Source organism: Lissotriton vulgaris, chromosome 10, assembly GCF_964263255.1.
Source record: "Lissotriton vulgaris chromosome 10, aLisVul1.2, whole genome shotgun sequence".
NCBI lineage: Eukaryota > Metazoa > Chordata > Amphibia > Caudata > Salamandridae > Lissotriton > Lissotriton vulgaris.
Window position 1 is genome coordinate 419676301 of NC_141698.1, and position 19775 is coordinate 419696075.

At 46.0% G+C, this 19775-nt stretch overlaps 1 protein-coding gene across 4 annotated transcripts in view; it reads left to right on the forward strand.

The window, feature by feature from the left end:
• Nucleotides 1–19775, forward strand: part of ABAT (4-aminobutyrate aminotransferase) — a 712333-nt gene that overhangs the window by 565546 nt on the left and 127012 nt on the right. For all 4 annotated transcript variants that reach the window (XM_086941270.1, XM_086941269.1, XM_086941268.1 and 1 more), the window contains exon 7: nt 14618–14698. In XM_086941270.1, coding sequence (XP_086797396.1) covers nt 14618–14698 — 81 coding nt within the window. The remainder of the gene's footprint in view (nt 1–14617; nt 14699–19775) is intronic.

Sequence of the window (19775 nt, forward strand, 5' to 3'; positions counted from 1 at the left end):
AGCGGGAGGGGGTCTGGCGAGGCAGGAGACCTGAGCGGGGGTCAGGGGGAGGGAGTCTGGCGAGGCAGGAGAGCAGCCCGAGCGGGGGTCAGCGGGAGGGGGTCTGGCGAGGCAGGGTAGCAGCCCGAGCGGGGGTCAGAGGGAGGGGGTCTATCTGCTGGGAAGAGAGGGAGCGAGGCAGGAGAGCAGCCGGAGCGTGTTCAGCGGGCGGGGGTCAGAGGGGCGCCAGATGTGAGGAGGGGGGGAAGAGGCACGAAAAGAGCGAGCTTACCTGCAGCAGTGGCGGCTTCTGGCGGTGGAAGTCACTCTCGTCTACAGCTCCGCGCTGGCACCCGTAGCACAGTGGCAGAGAGTGCGATGGCAGCGCGCGTTTTCTATTGGCGATGACGTCAGACTCTCACGAGAGGAGTCTGCAGCTCCCGGAGAGGAGCGTCATCGGAGGAGCGTCATCGGGTCATCCGCTTCGCCCGGCCCGCCCCATCCACAGATCTCCAATCAGAGCAAGGGCCAGGCGAGCTACTCCCGGGGTCTCCGCGAGCTACCGGTAGCTCGCGATCGACCGGTTGGAGACCCCGGAACTAGCGCCTATTGAAACCCAAATTACAACAGTTCGTCACGAAACACCAGTCTACAATGATGTAGCCCCTGACTATGCTAATGAAACAAAGAAAAATGCAAAAGCAAATGAAAATCCGGAAAAAATTCCAAAAATTGACAGAACTGCATCTGGCTACTTCATCAATTTCGACGACTTCTCTGAAGATCCAAGCGAGCATGAAGAAACGCCTCTAACAAAAACTTTCAAAGATAAAGTAATTGAACTTTCTCACCATCTAAAAGAAACATATGAATTTTGGATTGTGTTAGGTGTACTTACTCTCCTGCTTTGGCTCATCATGGTTCTATGTTTGGGAAAATTCATTGAGGGAAAATATAGTACAATGGACACAGCAAGTCAGAACATCAGCTTGGCCCTAAAGCCTCACACATCTTCCCACATCGAGAAAAGAGAACTGACATCAGTAAACATCTCAGCCAATCCAATACCCGGTGGGGTAGCATGGGACAGGACTGATTATGACATTTTTGGCCCGGTTGAACTCTTGAAATATCTACATCAGTTCAAGGTTTCATTAAGTGACTTTGTGACTCCAAGTACATTTTCTGATGATTGGGACTTTGAAAACATTAATAATATGATGTCAGATTTAGTAATGTCGGCAAAATTTACAGAACATGATTACTTACAGGGTTCATCGAATTATGAAGAGTTATACTGTTATAACCATTATGGTGATCACTATTTGCATAAAACTGCTCAGCCTAGAAATGTTTTATCTTATAACCAGTGGGAACACTGTCCAACTCCACCAAAAGGCAGTTCGAAAACATTTTATGAGAAATTCCAGTACTTCTCAGGGTTTAATAACAGTGATCCAGAAACGTTTTATTTTAAAATGTTAAGTAGAACAGGAATGAAAACAATGTTGACAAATACTAAAATGATTTATTCTGAAAAATGTTATGACAAAATGTCTACATTTGGTTTCGAAATTTGGAAAAACACAATTGAAACAAAAACGATCTGGGGTTCCGAAGATTGGCAAGTACAAGGCCTAGAAGCATTATTTAGGGCCTGCATGATCCCAGAACAAATGATATTCTTGAATGACACAATTCAGCAAACTACTTGTCTTGGCCTAGCTAAGATAAAAGACTTAAATACACCGTCTATTCCGAAACCCATGACTGATAGTGACAGCACTGTAGATGTGGAGATAGACGTATCCCATATTTTACACCAAAACAGAACACATCCAGATTGGAAAAAGTGGTTGATCTGGCCAACAGACACGAATAACTGTCAAGATAGATTCCTGAACAAAACACAGGGGTTCAAAATGGCCAGACCAGACCCTAGATACTCCCAGAGACAACATCCAGGGATAGTTACAAAATACAGTGTAGGGAAACTTTGCCTTGAGTGGCTAGACAAATCCACACTTGCTGAAATTAAGCAACACTTGACTTTACTTAAAGACGGTGCAGACTTGCGTGATTTCATAATGGGACCACGCAAACAGCGTCAAAAACATTTCATAGCGGACGGTATATACGCTGCGTACAACGAAGCATGGAAAGTAATGCAAATTGAAACAGGAAAAAATACGAGAAATTGATCGTATAAATTTGGAAAAATCACTTTCTGTTGTGGACAATGGGTTAACGAATCTGTCCTCCAGAATATATTCTCTGGACAGCATTGTATAATCTGCTTTTGATTTAATCGAGCAGGACTTACTAATGTTACAACATGGTCAGTCTCAATTACGTTCTATTGTACAGCTTGGTTGGACGTTGCAAAATCCGCGTTCAGGCTACGTACCATGGCGTTTAATCAACACTACGTCATTATTCGGTATCTTTAACCTTACTGATAAACAAATCAGTTTGGCATAAAAAGGAGCAGACTATACGATTCTGAGCATTGAAAAACTCAAGAGATTACCATTGACAATGTCAGAGAGACCTGTCATTGAATGGATAATACATGGAACGATTACAATTCCGATAACAACTTTCCAGTTTAAATACTGTCACGAGTATATACCTGTAGGCCAATATGAAAGGTTGGGTACAGAATACATCAAATCAACCTAGGATTTACCTTATACACACAGATGTTATAGTGAAAGGAACAAGGAGGTATTTCTTAGTGGTAATAATTGTAAAAAATCACTAAGCGGTACACTTCTGTGTCAAGGTATTAATTTGCATGGAGCCTGCAAAGGGTCTTCAAATAACCTTTCATATCACCTGCATGGCACGCCTGCAAAACGGATAGAGCAATTTTTTAGACCACTTTCTAACGGCAGTTACGTTTTAATAAGTGACCACAGCTGATGTGGCATGCTGCCTGGAAAAGCCTATCTGACAACTGTAACTTCCAGGGCCGTTTGCTGTATGCAAGTATTGTATCCACACAGCAATCCAGATATCGGGGCTGCATTATGGCCTCGGTTGAATATCTCTTCTATTCGAATTGATACTTTAATCAGATTGAAGTCTATTCTTTTACAGACAAATGTGCCTTTAACGTCATCCAAAGAAATGTATGATCTGCAAGTGGCAAGGACATCAGCAGAGATACATTCCCTTTTATCGAAAAATTGCCCCGTGCATTTCGTAGAAATATTAAGCCAAATCTTAAACATGTCTGATACCAGTGGCATCGCACATGTATTTAATACAATTTTTTTCGGGACTGTTAGCACCCTTTGAAACAGTTCTGGGCATCATCCCGAATTTTCTCTATTCTGTTTTCGGTGGCCTACCCTTAATCTTGGGACTTGTGGCAGGAATTTTATTTTTGTTCCTTCTGCACCGATATGGCAAGCAGATCCACAGACAAGACTCTAGCAACGATGGAAGAAACGATCCTAGCAATACGATACCGAGACCGTATCACTAAGGTCCTCGGATTGGCCCGGCTAAGAGATCTGAGTACAACCTGGTTTCTTTCATTCAGACCAATCTGTCTAGATTGCATCATACCTGTGCTTCGATGTCTGCTATGCGGAGAAGAATGCGTGTTGGACATCTGTCTTAAACTACAATCAGCAGTACCAATGGATATCGATACTTTGCTAGGTCCTGCAACGACTCATGCATCGTGTTGTCCCCAGCGGCTACCGATTCTGATGACTGCATTCGTTGAGACTTCACCACTATGAATAGGTGGCGGTGAGGTACGAGAGGAAAGCATCACCAAACAGGTACAGCCTTCTGTGAGCATTGCTGATCCAAACATCGATGATAGCAATCACGCAGAGAACTGCACAGTTGCAGCCTTTTCGAACTTGGTCGAACTTTCACCTGACGTTGTAGACCAATTTTTTGCGGGTCTGTCTGAAATAATGTTCTCTCCAGTCAACGAGAATAACTCTTAATAAAAACAATGAGCACACAGCGTTCCCTCAACTCTGAATTCGGCCTTCAGTTTTTGAAAAACAAAACTACAAAAAATATTTGTAACAATTTTTTCCCCTGAAAGCGAAATTATTTTTGTTCAGTTTCCAAAATATTTACTTTTAATTGGCACATGGTACTCTGCTTAAAGTAGAACTATTCTTAGAGAACAGAGCTTCTATTTTAGGATACTAGAGACAATATTTTACCTCAGCCTCTAGCACATATACAGCAATTTGTATAAATATGTGATGAAATGGTCTCGACCTTCTTTTCTGTATTTAGAGCCTTTTCATGTGTAATTTTCGCAATTCATTCAGCTGATATATATATATGCATTTATCTGAATGATGACACTGCTTGAAAAGCGTACAGTACCAACACTAATTTTAGTGTATTTACCTTATACCATTTCAAATGCGAAATATGTATTTTGGGGTGGGTCGGAAAACACACATACATCGTTGAATGTTTACTATTGCTTAGTTTTTAGTAATGATGGACGTCAATCCGTGGAGTGGGTGTCGTGTTTATATCTAGGACCCTAATTCAATATTCCCGATTTATGCCCTTGTGAGGTTATAATCAATAATATCCCCGATAAAGGCATAAGAATCAGATCCATATTCAGTAATAGCCCATGCAGTCAAAAGCACAGCACGGCTACTCCCATCGACTCCTAGAAAGCACAACGCGTTCTTTAAACAAACCAAGCCTCCAGCAGCCCGGGAAAATCCCCCCCCTGCTTTTGTTTTGATTTGAACAAGAACTCCTGAAGTCCAGAAAGAACTGTTAGTTCTTAGTGACGTCTTATGTCCAACCTTACGTCAAACACTGCACCTTCCAGGTATAAAATACCAACAGTTGCCTTAAGCAAACACACTGTGGTTTGGAGCAGAGCGGCCATCTACTTGCCCGAGAGCCCAGCTGATGCAAGAGCCCACTGAAGCCGCCCCTCCTGTTTGACGGACTGAGAGAGACGCTGTCTTTTTCTCCAGCCGAGAAAGTCCAGCTCCGGTGTTTCCAGCCTACTCTTGCGGGTGGCTGGGATATCGAGTCCTGAGGAAAGAGATACCAGACCTCCCACATTCTATTACCAAGTTACGGAGCTGACTAAACCCTTGAGAGAATTCTTGATGCAGATTCTTGGCAAAACTATCTTAACCAACTTAACTTGAACTGCTACTTATTCATCCCTTCCCATGTATTAGGCTTAGGTCAGGTACACCGGGGTAGGCTTAGTTAGAAGCACCAGTTGAGTACGTTAGTCAATGTATTTGTGTATGTATATATTTTATCCATTTTAAAGTATCATATGGCTAAGAAGCCATATCCATGCTTTTACAGTATTATTTCATAATACTACTTTTACTGTACGCACTTTACTTTACTTTAAGTATTGCAATTGTGGCAATTCATTTCTCTTGCATGAGGAAGAAGACGGCTCAATAAATAACACCTTTTATTGAAAACGCCCGTCTCTCTACTTCTCTGCATTCTGGTGAAACTAAGTATGCACTGCTGACTGAGTGAAATAGCTGCCTATTGTTTTCACACGACTCTAGAGATACACTCTTATTCTGAGGGAGCAAAGTTGTCATGTTTATGCGGTTGTCGGAAACTGAATCCCTTCTTGGCTGAGCCAGGGAAGTTCATCCCTCCCTATTCATTCAAGGAAGTTTCCAGTGACCTCTGAGCTATCTGGCGCAAACCTAAATTAAGTTTAACATAGTCAGTACAGACCTAGATGACCTCAGTCCTACGTAAACACTGCTGTTTATGTTATTCCAATGCGCAGAGCCTATTGGGAAAATAGGAACTACACTACAATTGATTCAAACGCCGAAGAACATAGCAGATAGGGTGGTGTCTGGATTCTGAGCGCTGGCTGCTGTTTGAATAGTCAGGTGACTCTGACCTGAAGAGTGCTGTTAAGTCCTCAAATGGAACGACAGTCTAGTTATGCTTGTAAGAAACTAAGGGACATACACAACGCAAGAGTGGCGGCGATGTGCTGGACAGACTGCAGTAATCAGAACACACCCATATCCACGGCGACCTACACCTCTGGCATATGGAGTGTAGTGTGCAGTGGACGCAACCATGTCACCCCAGCTAGTGGGGGTCCTCTCGGAAATGTTGCCTGTTACTCCTCGTAAGCGTGAGCAGAGTGGGATGGCCCGGCCTACGCCAGGCCAGCGTAGGGGTGTGAATAAAAAGCATGTAGCCCTGGGCGCAGTCCTCTTCCGGAAAGGCCAACGTCTCTGCCAGGGCGGCGCCTCCCACCCCGCCATGAGGCCGATGCCATCCTCGTTAGCGGAGTTGGCTGCGATCCTGTGCGCCTGCCGTACCCCGGCCCACTGGACCACAACCCATCAGGCCCGCCCCTGCGCAGCCAGGCCACACTGCTCACCTGCCGTTACCGGTGTGTGTCAAGGAGGGCCCACCACTTGCCAGTGTAAGCTCCAAGACTGAGGCCCGCGACCCTGCCAGCCTCTCAGACCATCGCTGGCCCCCCAATGCTGGCTCACATTACTCCTTCCTCATTCACATACTCCACCGGCGTCCTCTGCGGCCCAGTAGGTCTCATATGTGAAACTGTGTCCTTGGTCTTGAATGGCAGTGACCCCAAATCCGGGCCAGCGGCTACAGCACCAGATCCCCCCCACCCCCGTCCTCCCACCTCAAACCGTGAGGCATAGTTCCATATGGGCATCTTGCGACACGTGGGGTCACAAACCCTGTTCAGCACCAGCCGACGACACGTGCTGCCACAAACCCTGTTCAATGCCAGCCGGTGACAAGTACTGACACAAACCCTATTCATCGCCAGCCGACGACACGTTGATGAGGGACCAGGACTACCCTGTGGACCAGTAGGTCTCACATCCAGCACCGTGGTTGCATGTAGAGGAGTAAGAGGAAGATGCAGCTCAGTCCGGACGAAAGCCGGGTCACAGTCACGGAGGTGACCGAACACGTGGTGCCACTAAAACTGACCTACGCACGCCAGTGGGGCCACCAACCTATGCCGGCGACACTCGGTTAATGGCCCGTGCTGACCGCTGCCTCCTGCCTACACTGCGGTCCAGTAGGTCACAGAATCATGATTTAGCAATGGCAGAGTTCATATCAGTGTACCCGCATCATCACAGCCACTAAGTCTGTTCTCCAACATTTATGGACACTCACTGGTCGTACATTGGTGGCGTCTGAGTCTATGGACTAGGGGCTAGTTTTCATCCTCACGTAGCTGATACTGAATTGGTGGTAAAAACTAGGCTTGCGCTTTCCACCCCACAATTTGCTGCTTCTGGATAAAATCAAACCTTCCACAACATGCCCTGGAGGACACCTTCCACTGTCTCCCGCAACACTCCGCAACATAACCTCGAACATTGATCGGGACCCGCTCAGGTCGCATGGCCCATCTGACTGCACCGCAAGTCACCGTCCCGTAGCTGGGTGCCTGTGCCGGCCGCAGTGCATCAGCGGCCACTAACTATGTGCTGGTCCGGTCCGGGACCCTTTCTTCTGAGATATTGGATGGCCCCTGAAGCATTGGCCTTGGGGTCATCAATGCCATTTATTTATTTATTTAGTGTGTTTTGTATAGGGCACAGCTACCCCAACGGGGTGTCCCGGCGCTCCTGTGCGATCTTAAGCTGAGTTAGATGTTTTTTTAGAGAGAGGGTTAGCAGAACAGGAACGTTTTTAAGGCTTTCCGAAAGGGGAGTTCTCTCTGGATCATCCGGATGGAGATTGGTAGCTTGTTCCAAAGGGCAGAGTCACATACTTGAAAAGTTTTTCCGCCTGAGCGGGTTTTTTTGAATCTGGGAGTGGTGAGAAGGTTTTTTGAAGAAGAACGAAGGAACCTGGTATTACTGTAGGGGGAGAGGCAGGTGGAAAGGTAGGCAGAGCCCTTATCCCTCATTGCACGATGGGCCAGTACTAATGCTTTGAATCCTGCCCTTTTTTGTATGGGCAGCCAATGTAGTCTACGGCGGTGGGGCGAGATGTGCTCACGTAGGGGAATGCCACTGACCAGCCGTACTGCAGCATTCTGGACTGTCTGGAGACGATGGCATAGACCTACAGACAGTCCGGTGTATAGGCCATTGGCGTAGTCCAGATGCGAGGTGATCAGCACCTGGACTATAGTCTTCCTGGTGTTGTTGGGTAAGAAATTGATGAACTTTTTCACCATCCTTATCTTGGCAAAGCATGCAGGAGAGACCGTATGTACTTGTTGTTGGAATGATAGGTTAGAATCCCATCTAACCCCTACATTTTTCACCGATTCTTTAGGCTGGGGAGGGGCACTCAGATCAAGAGGCCACCAAATGTTGGGATCAAATGGGGACGACTGGTGAAAGAATAGTACCTCCATTTCCCCCGCGTTAAGCCAGAGGAAATTATTGTCCATCCATTGGGCAATGGTACGCAGGCAGTTTTTTAGTGGGTCAAAGGTGGATTGGGTGGTACTATTGAACGAAAATAAGAGTTGAATATCATCTGCATAGGAAGTGGCCTTTATTCCAGTGTGGGCGATGATTGCAGCAAGGGGTGAAAAATAAACATTAAATAAGAGGGGGCTCAGTGAGGAGCCCTGGGGGACTCCCCACCGAAGTGGACGACTGTCCGAGGTATAGGGGGGGTAAACACTGCCTGCGTCCGGTTGGACAAGAAAGATGCAATCCATTGTAAGGCCGTACCCTGGATGCCTTTGGATTGTAGGCAGTCTAGGAGGAGGGGGTGGGTAACGGTGTTGAATGCTGCCGACAAGTCAAGCAGCACCAACACCGCCCTTGATCCCTCGTCCATCCACCAGCGTACGGCATCGGCCATCTCGATTAGTGCTGACTCAATGCTATACCCTAGTCTAAAACCGTGCTGAGAGTCGTGAAAAGCACCATATGTTTCTAAAAAACCTGCTAGTTGTTGCTGAACGAGTTTTTCGAGCACTTTGGCAGGAGCTGGTAATAGAGAGATAGGCCTGTAGTTGGGGTCGGCATTAGCTTTCTTCAATATGGGAACTAACCAAGCATGCTTCCATGAGTCTGCGAAGACACCCGTATGCAAAGAATCATTCCATATCCCATTCAAAATGGGGTTAAGAATAGGTGCCAGGGATTTGTATTGCTTAGCAGGCCAGGGATCAAGAGGAGAACCGGATTTGCATTTTAAAAGTTCTTTAAGGGATTGATCCAAGGTAATCTCTTTAAAGTTGGAGAACGTACAGTATTGGTTACACGATTGTCTGGATTACTATTGCTAGGGAAGGAGTTCTATATGGTGGCAATTTTATTTTCGAAAAAATCGGAGAGACTATTGCATAGTGTCTGAGACACCAGAGGAGGTCGTTTGAGAGCCAAGGGGTCAGTGAAGGTTCTGACTGTGTTAAATATTTCCCTGGATGATCCCTGTGCACTGTAAATATTTTCTTCCAGAAAGATTCTTTTGTGTTCAATTATTTTTTTCCTATATTCTTTTAGGGCCGATTTATAGAGGAGCTTGCGGTCGGGAAAATAAGTTATTCTCCAACGTCTCTCAAGGAGCTTACATGCCAATTTGCATTTTCGGAGCTCATCGGAGTACCAAGGGGCAGATGGAGCGGAGCAATAGGTTTTAATGGGCGTGATAGGGGCGAGGAGGTCAATGGTGGAAGAGATACAGCCGTTGAAGTTGGTCAGTCTGTCGTCTAAGTTAGGGACCGTATCCGAAAGATGGATAGGGGAAAGATGGGCGGCTAGACTATCAAGGGAAATCTTACTCCAGTTTCTACCTTGTAATTTAGCCAGACGTATGTGACGGTCTTCATGGTGCAGAGAAAATGAGAATGGAATAAAAAATTGATCGGCACAAATCACCGGGAGGGGTTCACTTATGGATAGTCCATCCAGGTTGGTACAGATCAAGTCAAGAGTATGACCGGCCTTATGTGTTGGACTGCTAATAAGTTGGTTTAGCCTTCCATCTGATAAGGTGGATAGAAAGTTGGATGTGATGGGTTCCGAGGGATTATCAACATAAAGGTTGAAATCCCCGAGGAGGGTAAAATTTGCATAACGCGATGTTGCTTGCAGAACATAGTCTAAGAAAACTGGTAAATGGGATGTTTTAGAGTTAGGGGGGCGGTAAACCAAAAGGCCAGAAAAGGTCAAACTGGCTGCTATTTTAATACAAAAGGGGAGTGCTTCAATGCGTTACAATTGCTTGTAAGGGAAGGAGGAGATAGTCCAATGAGATCTATATATTATGGCAACTCCACCTCCAGGGCGCGAGCCCTGTCTGTTAGCGCACAGTATACTGTAGCCGGACGGTATGGCTAAGTGTATAGCAGGATTAGTTTCGTCCCCTAACCAGGTCTCGGTTAAGAATAGGAGATCCCACTTTTTCTCTTCCAGAGTTTGGGCAATGTCGAGAGAGTGTTTTGCTAAAGAGCGACAGTTAATCATACCAGATTTTATTAATAAAGTGTTTGTAATGGAGGGAATGAATGCCATGGTCCGAGAAATGAAACAGTCGTGCCTTGAATCGTTATTAGACTGTCCTGGGCTGCAAGATGTAAAAGGTAGGTGAGGGGTGAGATCCTGAGGTGAAATAGGTGCCGAGGTACAATGATTGGGTTTGAGATTCTTAAGCGTTGCACTATCGTAGGAGATGGGGGATGGGGAATCGCAAGATGTAACAGTACTTACGTCTGCGGCCGCTTCCTGGTCGCGGACGGGCACAGACGGGCAGGACTCTGGCACGACTCCGGCGCAGCTCCGGCTCGTCCGCTGACCGCGTCCTCTGCGTGGAGGCATGACCTTCCGTTTTTAAAGTGGCCAATAGAGAGCATGTAAACGCTGCCCCAAACAAATATGGCCGCCAAAGTAGATTCAACCTGCCCGGGACTCGGCTGTTTCAGCGCCCAAGTCGGCTGAAGTTGGTCCGAGTGGCAAGGAAGAGTCGGTAGCGCTTCTTAAGTCAAGCGGGGGGCAGGGGGATAATTACCACCACTTATTTAGTCAAGCTGGGTAAATCACACAAGGTCATACAAATTATTTGAACAGTGCTGCAAAGCTTCGTGGTCAAGCTGAGTGCAAGTGATATTAAAAGCTGAGGGTACAGCTAGTTTAAAAAGGTGCAGAAAATAAGAAGACTCAAACAAATAAAACAACTACCTCCCGGCTTCCGCTTCAGGAGGGGATTAGATGCACAGCGAATTAGAGAGCCTGGTCTTAGATATTCTTTTATAGTGGCCAATAGAGAGCGTGTAAACGCTGCCCCAAACAAAGATGGCCGCCAAAGTAGATTCAACCTGCCCGGGACTCGGCTGTCTCAGCGCCCAAGTCGGCTGAAGTTGTTCCGAGTGGCAAGGAAGAGTCGGTAGCGCTTATTGAGTCAAGCGGGGGCAGGGGGATAATTACCACCACTTATTTAGTCAAGCTGGGTAAATCACACAAGGTCATACAAATTAATTGAACAGTGCTGCAAAGCTTCGTGGTCAAGCTGAGTGCAAGTGATATTAAAAGCTGAGGGTACAGTGAGTTTAAAGAGGTGCAGAAAATAAGAAGACTCAAACAAATAAAACTACCTCCCGGCTTCCGCCTCAGGAAGGGATTAGATGCACAGCATTTCTCTGTGGTCTTGCGCTGTATGCAGCTTCCGGGCCCAAATGCGTCCTACCAGGGTTCACACACCAAAGTGAGTCCTGACCGACCTGGAAGTCGCATCACCGCAGGAGGCACACGCCAACACCGCAAGGACCACCCCCAACCGCTATCTGCCAGAGCCGAAACGGTGGTCCTGACAGACTTGCGGAGTTGCTCAGACCTTCTTATGGATACCATCATCGGCCTGATACCCTGCTCAGCACTCTAGGTGCCAGTATCTTAGTGCACCGCAGGTCATTGTCCGTTGCGGATTGTGTTTTGTCCTGTGGAGCGGTTGCGGAACTATGTCACCTCAAACAGTGTGGGGGCCCAGAGACGTTGATGGGGAAGATGATGCAAGTCCAACACACCCCACTGCATCTGCATCAGGAATATATCGAAGGGACACAATCCAAGACTTTTTGTTCAAATGAGCGCACTCATCTGTAGTGTCCCAACCCCAGTGCACTGCGACTCACAGACACTTCTTTTTGCATGTGGGGTGTCCTCTGGACTTTCTCCGGCTCACTCCATGTTGTTCAGCTGTTGACTCTGTTATGCATGTGTTTTCTGTTTCCGTTGCACTGGTGTCCAATGTTCAAGTGGTTGCCAGCACCAGACATTCTGTGCGGAATGGCTTACACTCACCCCACACACATCCAGCACAGGTGTCACTGTACCTGTGGCCCTGCCAATAAAGGGGCCGGGCGCATATGCCTGTAGCCACTTCAACATGACATATGCATGTGTCCCTGTGGTCTTGTTGTATGCATGAGGGCCCTGGGCCCTACAACATTACATTGTGCTGTGTACATCGGATGCAGACATGTCACCGCAGGCAGCGGGTTGGAGCTTGGACCGGTAGCTGTGTAGTCACCCACTCGATTCGTATGGGGAGTGGCCAGGGCCGTCCTACGCAGAGCCAACATGAGTGTGTGACTGCTATTTGAGCGCCCCTGGGCGTGGTTCTGTACTGTGAATGTGCATCTGTATGTGTCTCTATGGCCTAGTGGGTCTCCTTAGTGGGGTGTGGGTGGGCCATGAAGGGTGATAGTCACCTATGTATGTGTCCTAGTTTGCATTCCATGGGTTCGGCACCCACCAACACCTGTTGGGCCACCTCCTTTTGGCATGCTGACACATGGTATTGGGGTGCTGTGGGTGGTTGAAGTGTTGTGCGCCAGCTGTGCTTGCGGGTGCTTCTTGCTGTGTGGTCTGTTGCAGGCTCAGTGTTCTCCTCTGAGTATGTTGTCTGGCCGGGTCCTGGTGGGGGGTTGCGTGGGATATCCATGGGCTGTTGTAGGGCGTCGGTGTCAACTGTGTGGAGATCCTCTCCGGCATCACAGATGTGTTGTATTCTGTGCTCTGCTGAAGGTGCTGTGTGCCCCTCTGCGATGATGTGAAGGGGAGATGCATTTTTGTTGACATGTATGTTGGCGCAATGTGCTGGTTTGCATGCAGATGGTAACGCAATGTACATTGTGACTGTTTGGGGGGTGCTGGATTCTATTGCGGGACAGTGCACATTTGGACTACATTACGAATGTGAGGTCGTATGCGTACATTTCCATTTCATAGTTTCCGGCTCTGTCAGATGTAGTGGGCATGTTTCTGTGCAAGTGCGGAGCCAGTTGTGTCCTCTATTCTGCAGTGTCGGCTATGCGCAGTGTGCCACGTTGTCGTCAATGTGGGTGTGCTGTTCTTGCTATGTGTGTGTGCTGCAGGGTGCCAAGAGGGGATCTGGGACATGATCCTGGGTGATTGTGGGTGCTACACTTCGTTGTGCATGCATGCCATTGTGCCCACCTCCACCCGTCCTCCCAGTCCCTGTTCGTTGCACTCCCTGTTGATGTTGTGTCAGGTTCTCCGAGCTGTGTCCGTACTCCCTTCTCCTTGCACCGTCTCCACACTGATGACTGTGGCCTGGGTTTCCTCCAGCTCCTCCTGTGGCGCTGGACTGCCATCTCCTGTGGCCATTGCTGCATTCCTGTTGGCAGCAGGTTTGTGCCTGATTTAGGTTGTCACGTCATGCCCGCACCTATTGGCCTCCTCTGCACTCCGACTGCATTCCAGGTGGTCTGCTAGTGGGTCAGCTGCTGGTAGTGTTCCGTCACCTCCGTGACGCTGGTCTTGTTTTCCAGTGGTCTGCACCCCGTCTTCCTCTCCCTCTTCTCCTTGACCTTCCTTGACCCCGTTGTTCCTTGCTGGTAGTCTATGGGTGTTGCGGGGTTCGAGTTGGCCTCTGTGCTGGGTCAGGGTGCATCCATGTTGCTACATGCTTTGGCTTGTTTCTGGTGTGTTTTTTTCGATGGTTTTTATGGTGCATTGTACCATTAGACGTGTGGGATTTTGAGGCCTGTGGCTGGTTTTCAGTACTTTTTGTACAGCGGTTGACCTCATCTTATGTTTTTTGGCGTTGCCGTATCGCATTTTTGCGGCGTGGCGTTGATTTTCACGCAGACATTTGACACGTTAACTGGTGTCTATTGCATGCTACCGCTGCGTTCTGAATTCTACGTTGACACAGGGTTATTTTCCCTCGATAGGCTGCGATGTTGAAAGTTGCGTTACGCCACTCTTGCGGTGGTTATCACAAGTTCTTGTGAATATACCCCCAAGAGCCGCCTGCCGTGAAAGCTTACATAATCCATTCTTCAGTCATGTACAAGATCAGATTAATTCCTGGAAAATGAAAGCGTTCTTATGTATATCCTAAGGGCACAATTTCACAGGTTAGTAATGTCTTTTTCATGATCCTGAAATTCAGTCCTGTATCTTTACGTTAAACGTTCTAGCCGAATTACAAACGTTAACTGAATCTCAGGCATTTCTGCTACTTATTGTGTGCAATGCGGTCCCAAAAATAAAACTCTAAGAATATAATGTGCTGTGGACAACTTTGTTACCTTTAAAAACGTATGTTAACTGCAGTTTTGCTAGTTTTAAATTCCTTGTTTCGTAAGGGAATTTTTAAGTTGCATGTTTTTCCTTTAAATTGTGTTTTGCAGAGTGCCTTCATCAACAGACCAGCTCTTGGAATTTTGCCCCCAGAGAACTTCACTGCAAAATTAGAGGAGTCTTTGCTGTCAGTAAGTATACAAGGCCATCATTACTGTTTTCGTTGGTGCAGATTTTCAGAGTTAAATCTTCTCCAGGACTAGCCACGCCTTAGCAGGAAAACTGGGGCTTATCCTTCTACTGAGAGGAGAATGGGTGATCTTAATTATTTACCTTTTGTATGCCACTCAAGTCATTAGTTGAAATTTACATTGCTGTCAGGTCTGGTCTAGCCACACGAGATTCTGAATATGTAAGAGGATCTTATTATTCCTTTCTTTTGTTCTTTAGCTCGCTCCTCTCTCTATATGTGTGTGTGTATACACACACATACACACAGTTGAATATATAAATAAACATATATATATTATATGAAACCACCAACAATTTAAGATTAATTATACTTAAAAAAATGTAATGTATTATTTCTATACAAAATTAACTTAACTACTCGCATATTAGAAATTTGAAAGTTATAGTTCTAACTTAGTTATTTTCGCACCCAAAACGTACTATAACTCATGCACTTCGGTACAGTGTTAGCAACTCCCTAGCCAGATTAAATTAATTATACCTTGCACCTTGCCCATGTACTGCATATACTCTTTCATATTACATCGCTTATAGCACGTTAATTCATACCATCTATAATAATTCTCATGCCATCTGAATTGGTAGAGGGCCAAGTTATTGTACATGTAGACCAACACACTCCCCAAACCTTTTGTCTCTGTGGGTGGGAGACGTAGCCCACCAGCCCCTTTGAAGTAGTTGTAGATGCCCTGCAAGAATAAAAAGACTCCTCCCACTCCTCCTGCTATAATAATTTACAATCTGGCCTCCTACCTGAGGTAAATACCTATTTCACCTAAACTAGTACAAACAAGTCAAGGAGTGGCTCCAGTGTCCCATGCGCTAGGCGTTATGGAATCATGTCATTGCACCTCTAGGTCTGGAGGAGCCCTCCAGAATTTGAAATCTGCAGACAGATTGATTGGCCATGCTTGGACTGCCTGGAAGGATAAATATTTGGTCCTTTGACCAGTACTTCATCCAGCGTATGACATTACAGTCAAGTAGTGCTACCCACCAGTACAATTCAGAGAATAACAAAAAATCTAGAAAGGAAAGTTTTCCTGACTGCCTCTCTCTGTGACCTGGACTGGAATTAAGTCTGGGAAGTCTCTAGAGATGCGGCTGCTGTGGATCTGCATGGAGAGGAATAGCTGCCTCTGTTTGTGAAGTGCTGGACCGCTACAGCAAGGACGAGTGAACAATCTGCAGTGAAGTGTGTGGCAAGGTTGCCACAAGGACGAGATTCCAATGAAGAAGCAGATGCAATAGGCACAAAGGTGAAGCTCAACACCTTCAGCCAATGCCAAGGCTGGCCCTGCTTTCTCCTTTGACTTTCTGGTGCCAAAGGAGCCTTTATTTTCCTCTCTAGATATTCCCCAAGTTCTTGAGGGATTCTATGCTCTTCCTGCAGATCTATGCAACTACACAAGTTGAGGAGCACAATACAGTGAAATATAAAAATCCAACCTCATAGAGTTATACAATATTCAAGCATGTTTCATACATCTTTTATAGACACTTATCTTATACATGAGACAGCAAAACCAATACTTTTTGTATATAATGAAAACTTTCACGTCCTTGTTATTTCTTTTTTGTCTTTATTCAAACTTCTTCAAGTAGCTAGACAAGACAGGAAGACACATCCAAGAAAAGCAACCTCCGTGTTTCGTTCCTATTCACACGGGACGTCTTCAGGACAAAGTTCCAAACTGAGGTGATCCAAACTTCAAATACACAATAGGCTCTGATTCCTTCCTGTGCTGCTCAGTGGGGAATGTCCCCTATCCATTACCTACTGAGTTTTGGCCACTACCGGTGACAGCTTCCTTGACCCCGGCAAAGGTAGTACACAACCTAGAAGTCAGCTTTGATTGCAATTTGAGCCTGGAGTCTCAAGTAAACCAGACAGTTGGTGCTGCTTCGCCCCGATGAGAGTGCTACGAAAAATTCTCCCATTGCTTCCTAAACAGACCAGGCCGCTGGTAGTAAGGAGTACTATCCTCAGCCGATTGGATTATCGTAATGCCTTGTTGCTGGAGTCTCCTAAATATTTGATGGGGAAACTCCAGAGAATTCAGTTAATGGCAGCCAAGCTGACACTAATGAGATCTCGCCAGACCTCATCATCTCAGGCCTTGGCCAAACTCCACTGGCTCCCAGTCGTGCAGAGGGTACAATTCAAATCAATGTGCATAGTTTTCAATTCTCTACATGGCTTTGGGCCCAAGCCGTTACAGAGCAGATTTGAATGGTATGCTCCCCCACTCAATCTTCGCTCTTCCTCAGCCAAATTGGTGAGAGTATCCAGGTTTAGAAGAGTTAGATTTGGTGGAAGAGCTTTTAGCATTGCAGCAGCTTCAGCGTGGAATAAACTCCCAACCGAACTTTAGACAGATGGATGACCTGCTGCCATTCAGAAAGAAGCTAAAGACCTGGCTCTTTCCCAGGGCATAGTTTAATGTCTTTTTTCTCTGTAACCGTCATCACACTCTAGGTTAACTGATCTCACGTGCTCTAGCGCCAGGATACCTGTAGGGTCACAGCACGCTCTATAAATTCCAAATACAATACAACCTGTAGATACCTCCAGAAAATCTTGCCCATGACCGATGGGTTCGAGATACAGGCAGCCTATTAACCGACAAGAGACACCGATGTGGTTTGGCACTCTTAACAGCTGCTGCCCCCAAATATTGTGCCCATCGGCTGCTGTACTCATGGGCTTAGTGACTCTCCCCATGCTCTGGGCCCAATCACTGGACACCAGATATACTACCAGGCAGCCTAGAAAATACTGGTTGGCTTTGCACGGAAGGGTGGCACTTTGTTCTTTGGGCGGTGGGTTTGCGAGTAAGGCAGTGGGACATTTGGAATACCAGGTACATGTTAGCTAAATCTATACAAAACAAAACCTCATTAAAATGTCATTATTAGCTATCAAAACTCACTCACAGCAGTTGAAATCCGAAGACCTACTTTACGTTAGCTTTGAAGTGTATCTCTGAGAATTTTGAAACAGTTGCCTTATTTTTTACTACAGAAATGCTAGTTGGAATTGTTAGTTTTAGTTTGGTAAACTGACATCAACCTTTGACCCTAATGATAACACTATTTCTGCGCTAAGATCCTCATTCTGAATTGAATACTAACTCGAGGGGGATGCCATGGCCAGAGTTACTGAATCCATTTAGTATCTCCATCTCAGCTCCGGCCAGTGTGGGGCCAGAATGGGGAATAACACTAATTACCCAGAATTGCCAGTTTCAATAATTTACGTGATCCCATTCCAAGTCCTTTCCCATGTACATCTTCCACCTCCTTTCAGAAAGACGAAAATGTGCATGGAAAAGCATAAAGTTCTACCAATTGCGTTCTCACTACCAGTAAAACTTGGACTTGTATGAAGGACCCATTTACTAAGGGTTTGCAATGCCCTTGCGTCACGTAGGGTGATGCAAGGGCTATGCAAGCCCTTAGGTTAAATCTGGAGTGACTCACGGCAGGTCAAGCTGCTGCCTTATGTTACTCTGCTCTGGAAAGACATTCCATGGTTGGAATGTGGGTGTTCCCATGCATCCACCCATGGTTTTTGGCACATTACTAGATTTACTAACAATAGCAAACCTGGGATTGCCTCAAAATGCTACGCCTTCCCAGTGGAGGCAAAGTGTGTGTGGAGACATATGTTTATTTCTCCTAGCTATTTCCTCTTTCTACTTGTGCTGCATTCTGGAGCACATGGAAAAAGCCTCAGATGATTGTTTTTGTGCAGAAAGTCGCCCCTTCCTGCACAAAATCAACCCTGTCTTAAAAGTAGGCATCATTGCACCATGGTGCAAGAGTTCCTGCGCTGGCACCACACAGCCTCTAGTACGCCAGCACAGAGAGACAGCCGGAATGAGCCATATCTTAGTAGATATGGCACATTCCTGCCCCCTCCATTTGACACAGCACAGCAAGATTTCTTGCTGCGTTGCGCTGTGTCACATATTGATAAACCTGCCCCTGCTTGTTTTCATGTAAGTGCAGTATCTGATTCATATAGTTCATTGTAGTTCATGTCTTTGTGAAGTAAAAGGCTAGATGGGCATTGGCCTTATTAACTGGCTCCTCAAAATCACTACCCTGTATTCATCAAGTGCTAAAGGTGAAGCCTTAGTCATCCAGTTGGACCTCAATAGTATGCTGGGTCTAGAATAAAATGGTACAAAAATGCAAAGAATTTCCAGTAACCCGTGTGTACCGGAAAGCCCCCCAAAAGCACTCACAGCCACTAAATAAATATCAATAATACATCAGAAATATGTAAAAAACTATGATTAGAAAATATTTTAAAGCAGTGTCTTATGGCAGCAGTTCATGTTGATCGGGAGGTCGAAAAGTGCACAACTTCATAAGCATTGTGCTATTGCTCACTGATTCACCTTACCCAGATGTGGTGCAACCTTAAACATTACTCTTTATTATGACAGGAACCTTCACTTGAAAAGATAGATATAAGCCCCTTCTACCTCAGTGGTTGGTGAAAGTGATACAACACCTCATCGACATGGGAGGACAAGCTGGACTTCCAGTTTTACATTTTTTTTGTAGCCGGGTGATAGATCTCAGAGTAATTATATGAATTAAAATCTCCGCAATTTACAATCCTTAAAATACAATCCTAAAATCTCTGCAATTCATGTGTATGCATGAAATCCAAATATGGCGATCAGATCCAGTCTATGGAGATGGCAAAACAAGTCTATCAGGATTCCAATGTCCAGTGGCGGCTGGCATTCCCTGAGGGTAGTAGAGTGGGCGGGAAATTAAATTAAAACAACTTTCCAGTCTTAAGACAGCTGGGTTAGAGAGGTTTAAAGTATGCATGTGTGGCTGGTCGTTGGAAGATGGCCGGTCAAAAAGACATACACACTTTTTTTGTTGTTGAAAAAAATGTTTATTGCGGACAGCATAGAAGACATAATCAGGCAGTCTACTCATAGGCGTAGTAAGATGAGGATAACCAAGGGTACCATACAGGATAATACA